We start from the raw sequence: 13718 nt of genomic DNA, 5'->3' as shown, positions 1-13718 counted from the left end.
AGGTGGTCCATGCCTATAAGTGAAAGGTGTGGTCACTTAAATAGTAAGATAATGAGAGTCATCATCGTCTTATGTCTCCATGAATCTACCACTTCCCTATTACAGTGCCTGATGGTCCATCATTTGAGCCTCACTACGGGGTTAAACATTGCCCTCTATAGGCTACTCTATTAAAATGTTAACTCTCCTAGAAGAGGTAGTATTGAATCCTTTACCACAAATTGGTTTATTAGATGCAAGGTACTCAACCACATGAAAGCACTTACCACTCAGGGAGAAAAATGGGTGGAATTCACTGATAATTGAATTGATAATTTTGTCTCTGGTCAAATGGACTGTGGGGGTGGAGGGTGAGCACATCTGAGAGTGAAGGGATGAAGTAGCCAAAGGATTAGAAGCTGGGTTGATCTGGCATCCTAGGGCTGTAGAACTCTCTTAATTCAAGAATAGCTCAGCTCAGAAAAGAATGAAGCCCCCAGACAGGCTCTATCCTTTCCTTAGCAGAGAGGAGCTGTTGGGGAGGAGAGATGGGAGCACAGCAGGCTTTTAATGCTCCAGCGTCTACCCAAGATCGCCAGAAAGAGTAAAAGCTTTTGGGTTGGGAGTTTAGGGAGTAAAGTGTGTGTGTGGGGGGGAGTTTCACCCATTCCCCACTTTCCCCATCACAGGATCATACTTTCCTCACCACCCTCCTAGCTCCACCACCTGCCCCCCGCCCTGAAAAGCCATGGAAGTTTCATCTGGAAGGAGAGTTAGGGAAAAGGGGCTGTGGCCAGTGCTTGACTAGATGGTAAATGGGCTGCTGTGGGAAAAGCAGCCTCTGGCAAGCACCCTCTTCTTACTGGGCTTGGCTCTGCCCATCAACGGTCTAGCTGAATGCTGAGTCCCTTTTGGGCCTGACAGCATGTGATTCTCATACAGATGCACAGGCACTGGCTGGAGCCTCTGTGATACCCAAAGCTCTGGGTGTTCACAAACAGCACTGAAATACTGCAGTCTTTTGCTGCTGTTGCTACTGCCTGGAGCTCCCTCTAGTTGCCAAATCTATTTCACCTCTTGGATGCCTTTCCAAACAGTGCTGATAAGCTGAGGTGCCGCCATTCTGGGGTTGGGAAAAAAAGCACTGGCTTTGGAGCCAGACAGATCTGAGTTTGACCCTGTCTGTTCCTAGCTGGGTTACCCAGCAAGTTATGTACTTTGCTTCCCCATGCTGCACTAAGGATTGTGAGGACTGAGGAGGATAATATATGCACAATGTTTAATACCTAAGCCTCTCAACCACTCTGAAAGTTCCAGAAACACCTTGAACCCTTAGGTCAGCTGTGATTAAATTCATTTGTTAATTCAGTACACATTTATTGAATGCCTACCACGTGCCAAAGTGCCTGACGGTAGGTGTGTAATGATGCCATGAGCGTGAGGACCTCCCTTCTCTTCTGGCACAGATACTCCTGGGGGAGTGGGTGGGGAAATGGTCAGGAGCTTGGATGGCAGATTCAGTAAGCTTTTAGCACAATAATTTTAATTGCAAAAATAAACAGTTTTGTCAACTGCTTGAGAGTAGCGTCTGCTTTACAAAAATTAACGACAACAAAAAAGGAAATAACCCCAAAGCAAAACGTTACAACCAACGGCTGCTGAAAACGACATTGCTGTACAAAATCCCGCGCGAGACCAGCTCGGCTCTGCCCCTACCCGTCTCTGGGGGTCTAGGAGAGGGCGTGGGGCGTGCGCCATTACAAAAGAGTGTCTTAAGTCCCAGGGAAGTGCCTACTCAGTGGGTGGCCTGAGAGAACTTCCCTCCAAAGCGCGGCTGACTCGGAAGACAGCGCCCGGACCGCGGGAGCTGTCCATGGAGCTAGTGCTGTACGGAGAGTGTGCGGCGGGCGCTTCAAGGGAACTAGAAGCCGGACCAGAGGCCCGCCCTAGGGCGTGCCGGAAGAAAGTGGGCAGAGGAGCGGGGAGGGGTGGGCAGGTTTTCTCGTGCGCGCCGGACTGCGGCGCCCCAATGTGCAAACCCATTTCACCCTCACAGCGCAGCGAAGGAGAGGCCCAACGAGTAAAAGCCAAGGCCCTTGAGCCGCTCCTCGGCGCGCGCCTTCTGCTTGAGGTGCACCTTGCTGTGCCGTTTCTTCTCATCGCTGCGCGCGAAGCGGCGGCCGCACACGTCGCAGGCAAAGGGCTTCTCGCCTGTGTGGGTGCGCACGTGTGTGGTAAGGTGGTCGCTGCGGCTGAAGTTGCGGAGGCAGATGCGGCACTGGAACGGCTTGTGGCCCGTGTGGATGCGCAGGTGGCGGTTGAGCTCGTCAGAGCGCGCAAAGCTGCGCACACAGCTCTCCACCGGGCAAGCAAATGCCTTGGCGTGCGGCCGAGGGCAGAAGCAGCGTGCGCTGCACTTGCCGCCTCGGCGCCCCTTGCGCCGCGCCTTGACTGTGGGGAATGGGACCGGCGGCGGTCCTGGAGGCTCAGGCACGCCACTGCTCCCGGGGAGGTCCGCCACCAGAGGTTTTGGGAAGTCCGCCCCGGCGCTGCGAAGGCCCAGCGGGGAAAGCTCAGGCTGCGTACCATCTAGAAACTCTCCGCCTTCGCCGCTACTCCCTCCCTCCCCACTAGTAGGGGTCAGGAGCCCCGGGAGGCTCTCGGTTCCCTCCCCTAAGTCACCCGGGGCCAGCGGGAAAGCCTCGTAGGCCCCCGTGGTGTATACTCTGCTGGAAGGGCCAGCCGGCAGCTCCGCAGGGCAGCTGATGGACAGCAGGTCTTCAATCTTGGCCCCCATCGGGGGGAAACGGGCCTCCGGGGCGCCCTGGTAGCCTCCCTGTGACCCACAGCTCCCTGGCGCCCCGGCTGAGAGCAGCTCCCATGGAGCGTAGGGACCTTTGAAGGCCGAGGCAGTGTCCAGCGCAGGAGAAGCCGGAGGAGCCCGGAGGCCGGGCTTAACGTCGGGTGGGGAGAGATGAGGCTCATACAGGCACTGTGAGGGGGCGCCCGCCGAGGGTGAGGCCTCCCAGAACGCCTCTGGGAAGACGGTAGCGCCCAGATCCGGGGAGAAAAGGTCTGGCGGTCCCGGCAGCAAGGCGTCGGAGCCTGCGGGAAAAGAGGCGTCCAGAGGAGACCGGGATGCTGCCGCCTCAGCGCCCGGGAAAGGTGCCAGGCCTAGGATGCCCGACATGAGGTTGAAGAGTGCCTCCGGATCGTGCGGGTGTTCGGGTACTGCCTGGATGAAGAAGCTACCACTGTAGCTGAGGCCGGGAGGAGGCGTGGGCGCAGGCCCCTCCAGGAAGCAGGAGTCGGCTAAGTCCCCCCCGGCGCCGCAGCTGCTCAAGGCCCAGCTCAAGAAGTCACCTGCTGAGGAGGGAGCAGGAATCAGCTCCGCGCACATCAAAGGCCGTGCCTCGGAGCCCGCAGCCCCTACGCAAGAAGCCCTTGGTGCGCACTGGCACACACAAAGTGCCTTTTGCACATTCTGATCCAGCCGGAGCCAGCATACGCCCCAAGACGCACATACAAACATGCACACGCAAAACACACGTGCAAAGGCAAAAGGATGCCTTGATACACGCACAGGTTCCTGCGGAGGCGCTGGAGGCCTGGTGGGGGTGGCATTGGGGGTACGCACACACAGGACCCCGAATCTCCTTCCGCCCCTAGCCCCACAGCTCCAGCGTCCCAGTCCCTGCCTGTTCTCAGGCACCTTGCGTCCCCGCGCTGCGCCGCCGTCTGAGCACCCCTGGCCGCGCTCCTTACCTCCGGGATAGCCGGCGGCTGCGGGTGGGTCCCTGGCGGGCAGCCGGGTCAGTTCGGTACTGGATTCAGAGCAACAGCCCTCGGTGGACTTTACCAGGAGCGCGTCGGGGCCAGAAAACTCGCTAAGGTGGAGCATGGTTCGGCTGCGGCTGCGGGGCTCCGGGGGCCTCGCCCGCTGGGCTTGGGGGCGCACGGATGGCCGGGAGGCCGACAGTCGGGGCGCCCAGCGCCTCGCAGACCTAGGCTCTCGGGCTCCTGGCTCCGGGCTCTCACCTCTGGGAAAGGGTTGGGGGTGGTGGTGGCCGAGGCGCCCTTGCTCGCTGGGACCCGCCTCGGGTGGCGGTTCCTCGCCTGTCCAAAGCGCAGCCGGGCTCCCCCAACCCGCGGCCCCCCCACTTATATAGCAGCGGCGGCGCTGGCTCAGGGCTTCCGACTCCCAGGGCCACTGCCATTTCGGGAGGCCCCGGCCCAGCCGCCGTGACGTAAATGCCCAAACATGGACACAGGATGTGTACCGGGGACTCCCGAAAAGGAAAACTCGGGCTGTGACGTCTTCGCCACAGCCACCGCCGGGCCCGCGCCGCTGCGTGCGCGCGCACTCGCTGAGCGTGGAGCACCGTGCGCGCCGGGACCGCGGGTGCGCCTGGCTGGGGCGCTGCGTCGCCTGGGTCCGGACGTCAAGTAAGTGCACTTCTCTCTTGGAGGGAGAGGCCGAAGGACGGTTAGGAGAAACAGTGGGCTTAGGGTTTCCACAGTTTGGGCTCGAATCCTCTCTCTGCCACCTTCTAGCTCTGTCATTTCATCTCCCCGAACGTCAGTTTCCTCACCTGTGAAATGGAGATACGTACGTCTACTTCATAAATTTGCTATAAAGATTAATTGGGTTAGAGCATATGAAATTCTAGGCACGGGGCACTCAATAAACCGTAGGGATTATTGCCATTATTCATTATTTGCTCACATCTGTGTGTTTTTCATATTCTTAATAGTCTTTTGTTGTTTAGCTTGTTCTAGGAAAAATAACTTATTTAAATTAAAAAGGATCATATCGTGAGAGAAAACGTCAATTAGCACAGAAAGGTATAAATTGAAAATTAAAAGTCTCTCTTTTCTTTACTCACCTCCCTCCTGAGGTAGCCACGTCTAAATTTCCTGTGTATTCTTTAAGAAAAAAATTATGCATATTGCAAGCATACACACTGTCCTGCAATAGAATTTTCCCCCGCTTATAATAGCCGAGCGATTGCTCCATGTCCAAACAGAGAGGTTGGTCATTCTTTTCTAAGGCTGTATAGTACTCCACTGTAAGGGAGGTAAGTTTGTCCCCTATCCATTAACGTATAGGAAGTTTCCAACCTTTTGCTTGTCATCGTTGTTGTAGTCCTTGAGTAAATAAATGTGAATATATCTGTGGGATAAATTCCAACGAGTGTAACTCTGGGTCAAAGAGTATGTAAAATTTTGATACAACTGGCAATTGTCCTCCAGAGAAGTAAGGCCAATTCCTGCTCCCTCTTCTCTCACCTACAGGGTGTGAGATGCTTGTGTAGTAAACTTTTTTTCCTACCTTTGTATAAATGGCTTTACTCTAGGGGTGTTGTTCTCAGGAGCACACGGAGAATCTACAGGCTATATTTCCCTGGAATCAGTTCCTGGAATAATTGGGCTGCTTCTGAAAAACTTAAAAAATATATTTCATACCCTTATGGAAGCCGTGGATATTGGCTGCAGAAGGCTAGTCAACCCCTGCAAAGAAGCCTGCCTACTCTCCTGATCTCATCTCTCTTCTGCTATGGTTTTCCCTTTGTTTTATCTTCTCATCTTTTTAAATTTTTCATTTTATTTTGTGTTATAGTTCACTTAACTCCTTTCTGGACCAAATTAGGGGATTATGTATATACATGGGATAGTATGTTTTTTTTATGAAGAGCATCAATTCTTGGGACTCTGGGTGCCAGAAGGTAGGAGGGGCAGGGCTGGGATTCCCTCTTACTTCTCTACTTTCTTAGGAATGGGCACAAAGCCATTCAGGGGTGATGGGCTACAGCATGACTGGCAGTGTATCTCCCAGCCCCCCTTGCCCAGCCTCCTTTTTCAAGGGAGAGTGCCAAGAATGCCCAAACTCCACCAAATTCTCAGGTCTTTCACCCTGTGTTCATTTTGCAAACATTCATTCATTCAGCTTCTCAATGTTTGTTCATTCAGTATTCATTCCTTAAGTGCTTACTATGGACCAGAAGGTGGATTTTGGTTTTTATTCTACAATGACTGTGAGACCTATCTCCATTGCTAGCTGCACTGTGAGATCCATCTCCATCCCTAGCTGCCCTACCCACCACCCCAAAACAATGCTACAAGTGTGTTCACAGAATATGTCATCACATAATCACCTGCAAAATACATGCTGACACACCTGCATTTATCCTCTTGTGTCTGGAAATCATGCACGTGCAGCATGACCTAACAAATGCCACAGACATAGGTCTATGTTAGCAGCACATGTGTTTCCATTTAGGAAATGCAGAAACCCAGCACTTGTCTGTAAGGATTAGACACACAGGGCAGCATGTCCTTTATACTGTATTTCAGACTCTGGGTTTGATTCTAATCCAAATGCATTGCTAAGGCCAGGTGATCCCACACCAGACATACAGGGCACACATGTCTCAAATCCATGCTGGCATCTTGCTGCCTGGGAGGGAGGGGGAGTGGAGGAGTTTGGCTAGGCCGGTGTCCAGGGCTCGCCAGGTTGCCCCGTCAGGCCAGATTGGCCAGCCCCAGGTTCTCCATCCCTCTGCTGTTCTTCCCTCTGCCGCGGCATTCCTCCTCCTTCTTAGTCATGGATAATTCTCCTACTCCTTTGGCACGTTCCCAGGCCATTGCTGCTCTTTGCCAAGGGCAGTTGGGCTAGGTCTGTGTTAAGACAAAGGTCCAGCTTCCTCTTGTTAGAGGCCAGGCCTGCAGGCAGAGCTGGGGAGGAAAGAGGGAATAGGAGAGGAGGTGGGGGACACAGCTTGTGCTCTGGATGTGGGCTGGCCCATATTCCTACCCCTGTGCCCCTCACCTTCAGCAGACACACATACACATACTCTCGCACATGGGATGGTTACCTCTGGAGGGCAGTTGCATCTACATTTGGCTCCTTGAGGAGGAGGAGGGAATATAAAGAGGGAATGGGCATTTTGTAGCCCTTCCCAGCTCAGTCCATCTTACTCCCAAATTTTAACAGCTTAAAAATAGATTCCTGGTGGTCTAGTGGTTAGGATTTGGCATTTTCAATGCTGTGGCCCAGGTTCAGTCCCTGGTCGGGGAACTAAGATCCTGCAAGCTGCGTGGCATGACCAAGATAAAAAAAAAGAAAAGAAAGATTCTGGGCCCAGATAGAATAAAGGTCTTTGGGTGGGCATGGAAGAGAGAGGAGTTTAGATCTATGAGCTCTACTTTAATTCACACTTCAAATATAAAAACACGAATTTACACACAAGAGGGAAATCTCATACACTGAGCGCTCTACAAACATATCACTTAATCATTACAAAAGCTCTATGGAATAGGGAAATTAAGACCCATTTCACAGATGAGGAAACAGACTTGAAAAGGTTAAACAACTCACTCAAGGCTATACTTCTATTCAGTGGTGGAACTGAGAGTCAAGCCCAGGCTAGCCTACTCCACAAGATAATTTAGGAAAAGATCATTCATTTTACAAAGAGTTTAACTTTAAGATGGCTTTAGGTGGAGAATCTTCCTCTAGATTTTCAAATGTGCAAACTCCATCTGGCTGGTTTCCATCCCTGCAAGAATTCTCTGGAGTGACTGCCATTAGGAACACTGTGGGTCGCATCAGACACGTGCTGAGGAGGAGAGCATTCCAGGTTCTTGGGAGCCATTGTGAAAGGTGGTGGTGGTGATGGTGTGTATGTGACCCTGGGGAGGCTGAGAGGAAATTTTGGATTTCCATGGGAAAAGGTGATGGAAGGAGAGTTTACTTTCTAGACAAGCACCGAATAGACAATTACTGAATGAATTAATGAATGAACAAATTCATTCATCAAATGTTCATTGAATACAGCCCTGTGCCAGGGGCGCTGCATGGGCCCTTTGGATGCTGATGCTCATGTCGCAGTGGATGAGACTGGAAGCTCTGGGGAGGGCAGAAGGAGAGGGATCAGAGAAGTAAGCCTCCCTTTTCTGTCTCCTGGGAAGAGCCCAGCCCCTGTCATCATTCTGGTAATGCAACTGTCTCCTCCCCCACTCCCCACCTTGATCTTTCTGCTCTAAATATCATTGTGTTCAAATAATAGTGTATATTTTAAAAGACTCCAAGAAGACAGCTGCCTCAGAGTATTAATCACGTAGAGGCCAGCGCTCAGTCTCCATGGCGACTCCTGGCACAGAATGCTGAGGAGCAGCTCCACGTCCCACTTCCTGGGGCCATGGAGATGCAGGCACGTAGCATTTTTCTTTCCTCTCTTCCTCTTCTCTCTCCTCTGGCCCCTCTTCCTCTCCTTTCTTCTTCTCTCCCATACCCCCTTCCACTGCCTCTCATTTTCTCTCCCTAAAGGATTTATTTAAAAGCATGGGCAGAGGCAAGATCCAGACATCAGACTAACACAGAATAAGGCCATTGAGGCTGTAGCAAAGATGAAGTTTGCCTCCAGCTGCAACTTCTGCAGTACACAGCTCCTGTCCCCAAGACCCTGCGGTGCCCCTAGGCTTCACTGACCACTAGGCCAGAAGGAGCCCAATATCTGTCCCTGAGGCAAGGTACCCATCATCAGGGTCCTTCTCTGTCCCCTCCCTCTTCCCTGACCATGTTCAGTTGTTGGTTTGTGGTTTGGGTTCTCACTACTATTATTTTTCTTAATGACCACACAAGTAACATAGGCTCGCTGGAAAAAGACAAACATGTTAAAATTTATAATGCAAAAAGTGAAAATATCTTTCCCTTCTCTACCCAGATATATACAGCTTAAAAGTTTTAGGTCGATTCCTATAGATTTTTCTTCATGCATATTCATTCAACATTCATCTATTCAGCTGTAGCGTCGTTATCCTCATCATTATTGATACCGATGGTATCATACTATATATACTCTTGTAACTAACTTGACATTGTACCTTGAACAGTTTCTTTTTTCCCCCAATCATGGTACAGACTAATCTATAGTATTAATAACAATTGCTTCAGAGTATTCCATCATGTAGATGTACCTAATTTTTTAACTCGATAGTTCCTTTTTTTCACTATTCTGAAGAATCTGGCTGTGCATAGCCCTTTATGTATACTTGGTGTACTGATAAGGGTAATAATAATACAGTATGCTGGCTAACATTTGTATACCACTTACTGTGGGCACTATTAACTGGGTATTGAGAGCTTTACATATACTCACAATTTAATCCTCACAACAACTTGCTAAGTACTATTACTATCTCTACTTCATGGAGATAGTGATGGGGAAATCGAGGCATGAGGAGGTTAAGAAACTTATCCGAGTGTACAAGGTTAAGATTAATGAGAGTGCCAGGATTTGTATAGCCATAATATACAAACCATAACCATAGAATAGATTCCAAAAAGTAGAATTCCTAGGTCAAGGTAGAAATATTTAAAATTACTATATATGTTGTCAAACCTTCCTCTAAAAAGATTGTTCCAATTTGCAGAACAGAGAGCAGCACATGAGAGCCAACTGGTAAGCAGAAAAAGGTATCCCTGTGATATTTAAATTTGCATTCTAAAAGTTATCAGTAAAGACAAGGTACTTTTCACAGGGCCTTGCTCTTTATTTCCTTTTCTGTGATCTAGGAGCCTAATGCCTCACCCAAAGACATCTGAGTGGGAGCCTTCCTCATGCTACTTAAAACCCCGCACTGGGCACTAGAGATGAAGCTGTTCTCACGTGGACTGGCGTGGGGACATGGGGTATAGGGGCTTCTGCACCCTCCTTAGTTTTGTTTTTTTCTAGTTTGGGTCGTGGGGGAGGTGGAGAGGAGAACAAGGCAGCTGCAAACCATTCAGGAAAAGCTTCTTAGTTTCTTCCAAAGCAGCTTCTAAGCTTTTCTCCCACAGGAGAGAGGGAGGTTATCCTTTCTCTTATCTTCCATTCTACATTCCTCCTTGGGCAAAATCAACATTGGACAGAGCTGATCACAGAAGAGGTGTGACTAGAATGGGTTCTAGGAGGGTCAGAGGCAGGGGGATGGACAGAATGACGTCTCCATGCTGCTACCCACCCTGGTATTTGGAATCAGCCTCCCACCACCCCTTTGTCTCTAAGCCTGGTTCTCCCTTCATGGGCAGTAATGGACTTGGATCTTGATATGTGTTTTTATCTGATTAGGTAATGGTGTTCAGAACATTGGTTTTCAATTCATGAGCTGAGAAGGAGAAAAAGAGGCTGAGAGTAGACTGAGAGGCCTATAGCTCTAGAACAGAAGCAGAATCAGAAAGAAGCCCATTAAACCAACCTGGTGTGCTTCTCTTCTCCCTGGCCGCCTCCTACTTCCTCTCACCTGCGCTCATCTCCTATTTTTTATCATCTCTCCTCTCCCATCTTGTAATAGGGTTCCTTAAACTGCTTTGAAGTAGATTAGTCAGTGTACTTGGATCTGACAACATAACTCCAAAATACTCAGGCAGTTAATCTACAGCTGGGCCACTGAGCCATAGCCTGAGTCCTCTGTGTGTCCCTGAACACTGTCCACCACTAATCTAGGCTTCTGGTTGCAAGTGATAGAAATGCAACCTGAATTAGTTTAGACAAAAAAAGAAAAGAAAAGAAAAGAATTTATCAGCTCACAGAATCCAAGGGAGTGTCAACCAACCAACCTGCAAGGGAGTACGGACACAGCTGGTGTCAGGAGCTAGTGGAACCAGAGGCAAAGAGTTTTTCAAATACTTTCAGCTCTTCCTCTTTTCTCCTACTGATGACTGAAACCCTGGCCACTAGCAGATTCTGTATTCTCCATGCCCACCTCCTGTGATGAGTGGGTTCTCATTCTCAATTCCAGGTAGGAGATCCCAGGAAAGACCTCTGCTGTCCTTCCTAGGACAATGATCTGGCTAGGGGTCAGAGTAATATACCTGACAAGACCACTAGGGGCTTACACTTGGGTTTTGAGAGCAATTCCTGGAGAAGGGGAAACCAGTGGGAGCCAGGAAGCCTCCCAAGAGGCCTCCATCTCAGGTCTTGAGGGCAGGAGCTGGGCAGCAGTGGGCTCTGCAGGTTCTCATAATGGGGGCAGAAGTGGATATTTCCCTCTGCTTAACAATGCCCCTGGAGCAAGTTGCATACTCCATCTGTCTGCGAGCTCCAAGGAGCACTGCCCAAAATAAAAAGCCCTAATTAGCAATTCCTGCAATCCAAAGCAAAACAATGTATTTGTTTCCTAGAATAATCTGGAGCCATATTTGGCTTGGCAACCAGTGGGTCCCGCACATGCATGTGGTGTGCCATGTGAAGACTCTAGCAGGGACCTTTCCTCAGTCAGGGCATGAGGGGGAAGGCCCCAGGGGCCCCTGCCCAGATAGCAGCAAGCTGGGGCCCAGAACAGAACCGGATTTATCAATCATGTACAGCAGGTTTCTGAAACAGGGAGGTAGGGAATGGAGGGAACGTCAACAGGACTTCTACATCCAGTCCCCATGAAAGCCAGACTAGGCACACACGGCCTGCAGGGTCATAGAGAATCCCGTAATAGAGTAGTGACCTCAAGCCTGGAGTCAGGGGAACAGATTCCAACTCAGCTCTGCTGTTAGCTTGTTCTGTGACCTTGAACAAATTCCCAATCTTTCTGTGCTTGCATTTCCTCACCTGTGAATATGGGAGTATGTTATCTGCTCTACCTACAGTCTGAGGACTGAGAGCTAGAATTAACAAATTAGGCAGCCGAAGCACAATTGTGCACTTTCTGTAGCAATGAGAGGTGATGTGAGAAGCAGTATATCCAGTTAAGAAATAGTGGATAAGGAAAACATAGGCAGAACACTCTATGACATAAATCACAGCAAGATCCTTTTTGACCCACCTCCTAGAGAAATGGAAATAAAAACAAAAATAAACAAATGAGACCTAATGAAACTTAAAAGCTGTGTACAGCAAAGGAAACCATAAACGAGATGAAAAGACAACCCTCAGAATGGGAGAAAATATTTGCAAATGAAGCAAATGAAAAAGGATTAATCTCCAACATTTACAATCAGCTCATGCAGCTCAATATCAAAAAAACAAACAACCCAATCCAAAAATGGGCAGAAGACCTAAATAGACATTTCTCCAAAGAACATATACAGATTGCCAACAAACACATGAAAGGATCCTCAACATCACTAATCATTAGAGAAATGCAAATCAAAACTACAATGAGGTATCACCTCACACCAGTCAGAATGGCCATCATCAAAAAATCTACAAATAATAAATGGTAGAGAGGGTGTGGAGAAAAGAGAACCCTCTTGCACTGTTGGTGGGAATGTAAATTGATACAACCACTATGGAGAACAGTATGGGGGTTCCTTAAAAAACTAAAAATAGAACTACCATACACCCCAGCAATCCCACTACTGGGTATATACCCTGAGAAAACCATAATTCAAAAAGAGTCATGTACCACAATGTTCTTTGCAGCTCTATTTACAATAGCCAGGACATGGAAGCAACCTAAGTGTCCATTGACAGATGAATGGCTAAAGAAGATGTGGCACATACATACAATGGAATATTACTCAGCCATAAAAAGAAACAAAATTGAGTTATTTGTAGTGAGGTGGATGGACCTAGAGTCTGTCATACAGAGTGAAGTAAGTCAGAAACTGAAAAACAAATACTGTATGCTAACACATATATATGGAATCTTAAAAAAAAAAAAAAAGGTTCTGAAGAACCTAGGGGCAGGACGGGAATAAAGACACAGACCTACTAAAGAATGGACTTGAGGACACTGGGAGGGGGAAGGGTAAACTGTGACAAAGTGAGAGAGTGGCATGAACATATATGCAGTACCAAATGTAAAATCGATAGCTAGTGGGAAGCAGCCGCATAGCACAGGGAGATCAGCTCAGTGCTTTGTGACCACCTAGAGGGGTGGGATAGGGAGGATGGGAGGGAGGGAGACACAAGAGGGAAGAGATATGGGGATATATGTATATGTATAGCTGATTCACTTTGTTATAAAGCAGAAACTAACACACTATTGTAAAGCAATTATACTCCAATAAAGATGTTAAAAAAAAAAAAAAAAGGAAATAGTGGATAATCCTGACAAGCCCAGATGTGCTCCCTATGTTTTCTGGGCACCTCCTTATATGGGGGTGGGACTGGTCACCATGACCTGAATTTATTTTTCTGTATAAAACAACATCCATTTTATTATATCTCATTATTTTTGTGGGTAAGGAATTTGTGTAGGGCTTGCTTAGCCAGCCCATTTTTCTGCTCCACATGGCTTTTTAAAAAAACCATTAAAAAAATTGAAGTATAGTTAATTTACAACATTGTGTTAGCTTCAGGTGTGCAGCAAGGTGATTCACACACACACACACATACACACACACATATACATGTGTATATATATGTATATACATATACATATATATATATTCTTTTTCAGATTCTTTTCCACTAGAGGTTATTACAAGATACTGAATATAATTCCCTGTGCTGTACAGTAGATCCTTATTGTTTATCTATTTTATATATAATAGTGTGTAGATGTTAATCCCAAACTCCTAATTTATCTCTGCCTCATCCCCTTTGGTAACCATTAGTTTGTTTTTTATGTCTGTGAGTCTTTTCCTGTTTTGTAAATAAGTTCATTTGTATCATTTTTTTAGATTCCACATATAAATGATATCATATGATATTTGTCTTTCTCTGACTTACTTCACTTAGTGTGATAATCTCTAGGTCCATACAAATGGCAGTATTTCATTCTTGTTTTTACTTCATTCTGTTTTGCGGCTGAGTAAT

The 13718-nt window shown here is 48.2% G+C and overlaps 1 protein-coding gene across 2 annotated transcripts; it reads right to left on the bottom strand.

The window, feature by feature from the left end:
• Positions 1-1509: 1509 nt before the first annotated feature.
• On the bottom strand, positions 1510-4145 carry EGR4 (early growth response 4). 2 transcript variants are annotated; one of them, XM_060027545.1, is made up of 2 exons: positions 3745-4145; positions 1510-3345 (listed from the first exon to the last, which is right to left on the bottom strand). In XM_060027545.1, exons 1-2 carry the CDS (start codon positions 3878-3880, stop codon positions 2030-2032), a joined length of 1452 nt encoding a protein of 483 aa, XP_059883528.1. In that variant the 5' UTR covers positions 3881-4145; the 3' UTR covers positions 1510-2029. The 2 variants fall into 2 exon arrangements, with proteins under 2 accessions (XP_059883528.1, XP_059883527.1); XM_060027544.2 differs by having other exon boundaries at positions 1510-3342; positions 3745-3925.
• Positions 4146-13718: the final 9573 nt, after the last annotated feature.

This window comes from Delphinus delphis, chromosome 12 (assembly GCF_949987515.2).
Source record: "Delphinus delphis chromosome 12, mDelDel1.2, whole genome shotgun sequence".
Taxonomy (NCBI): Eukaryota; Metazoa; Chordata; class Mammalia; order Artiodactyla; family Delphinidae; genus Delphinus; species Delphinus delphis.
The sequence above is the reverse complement of the archived record's forward strand: the minus strand, read 5'-3'. Positions and strand labels throughout refer to the sequence as shown.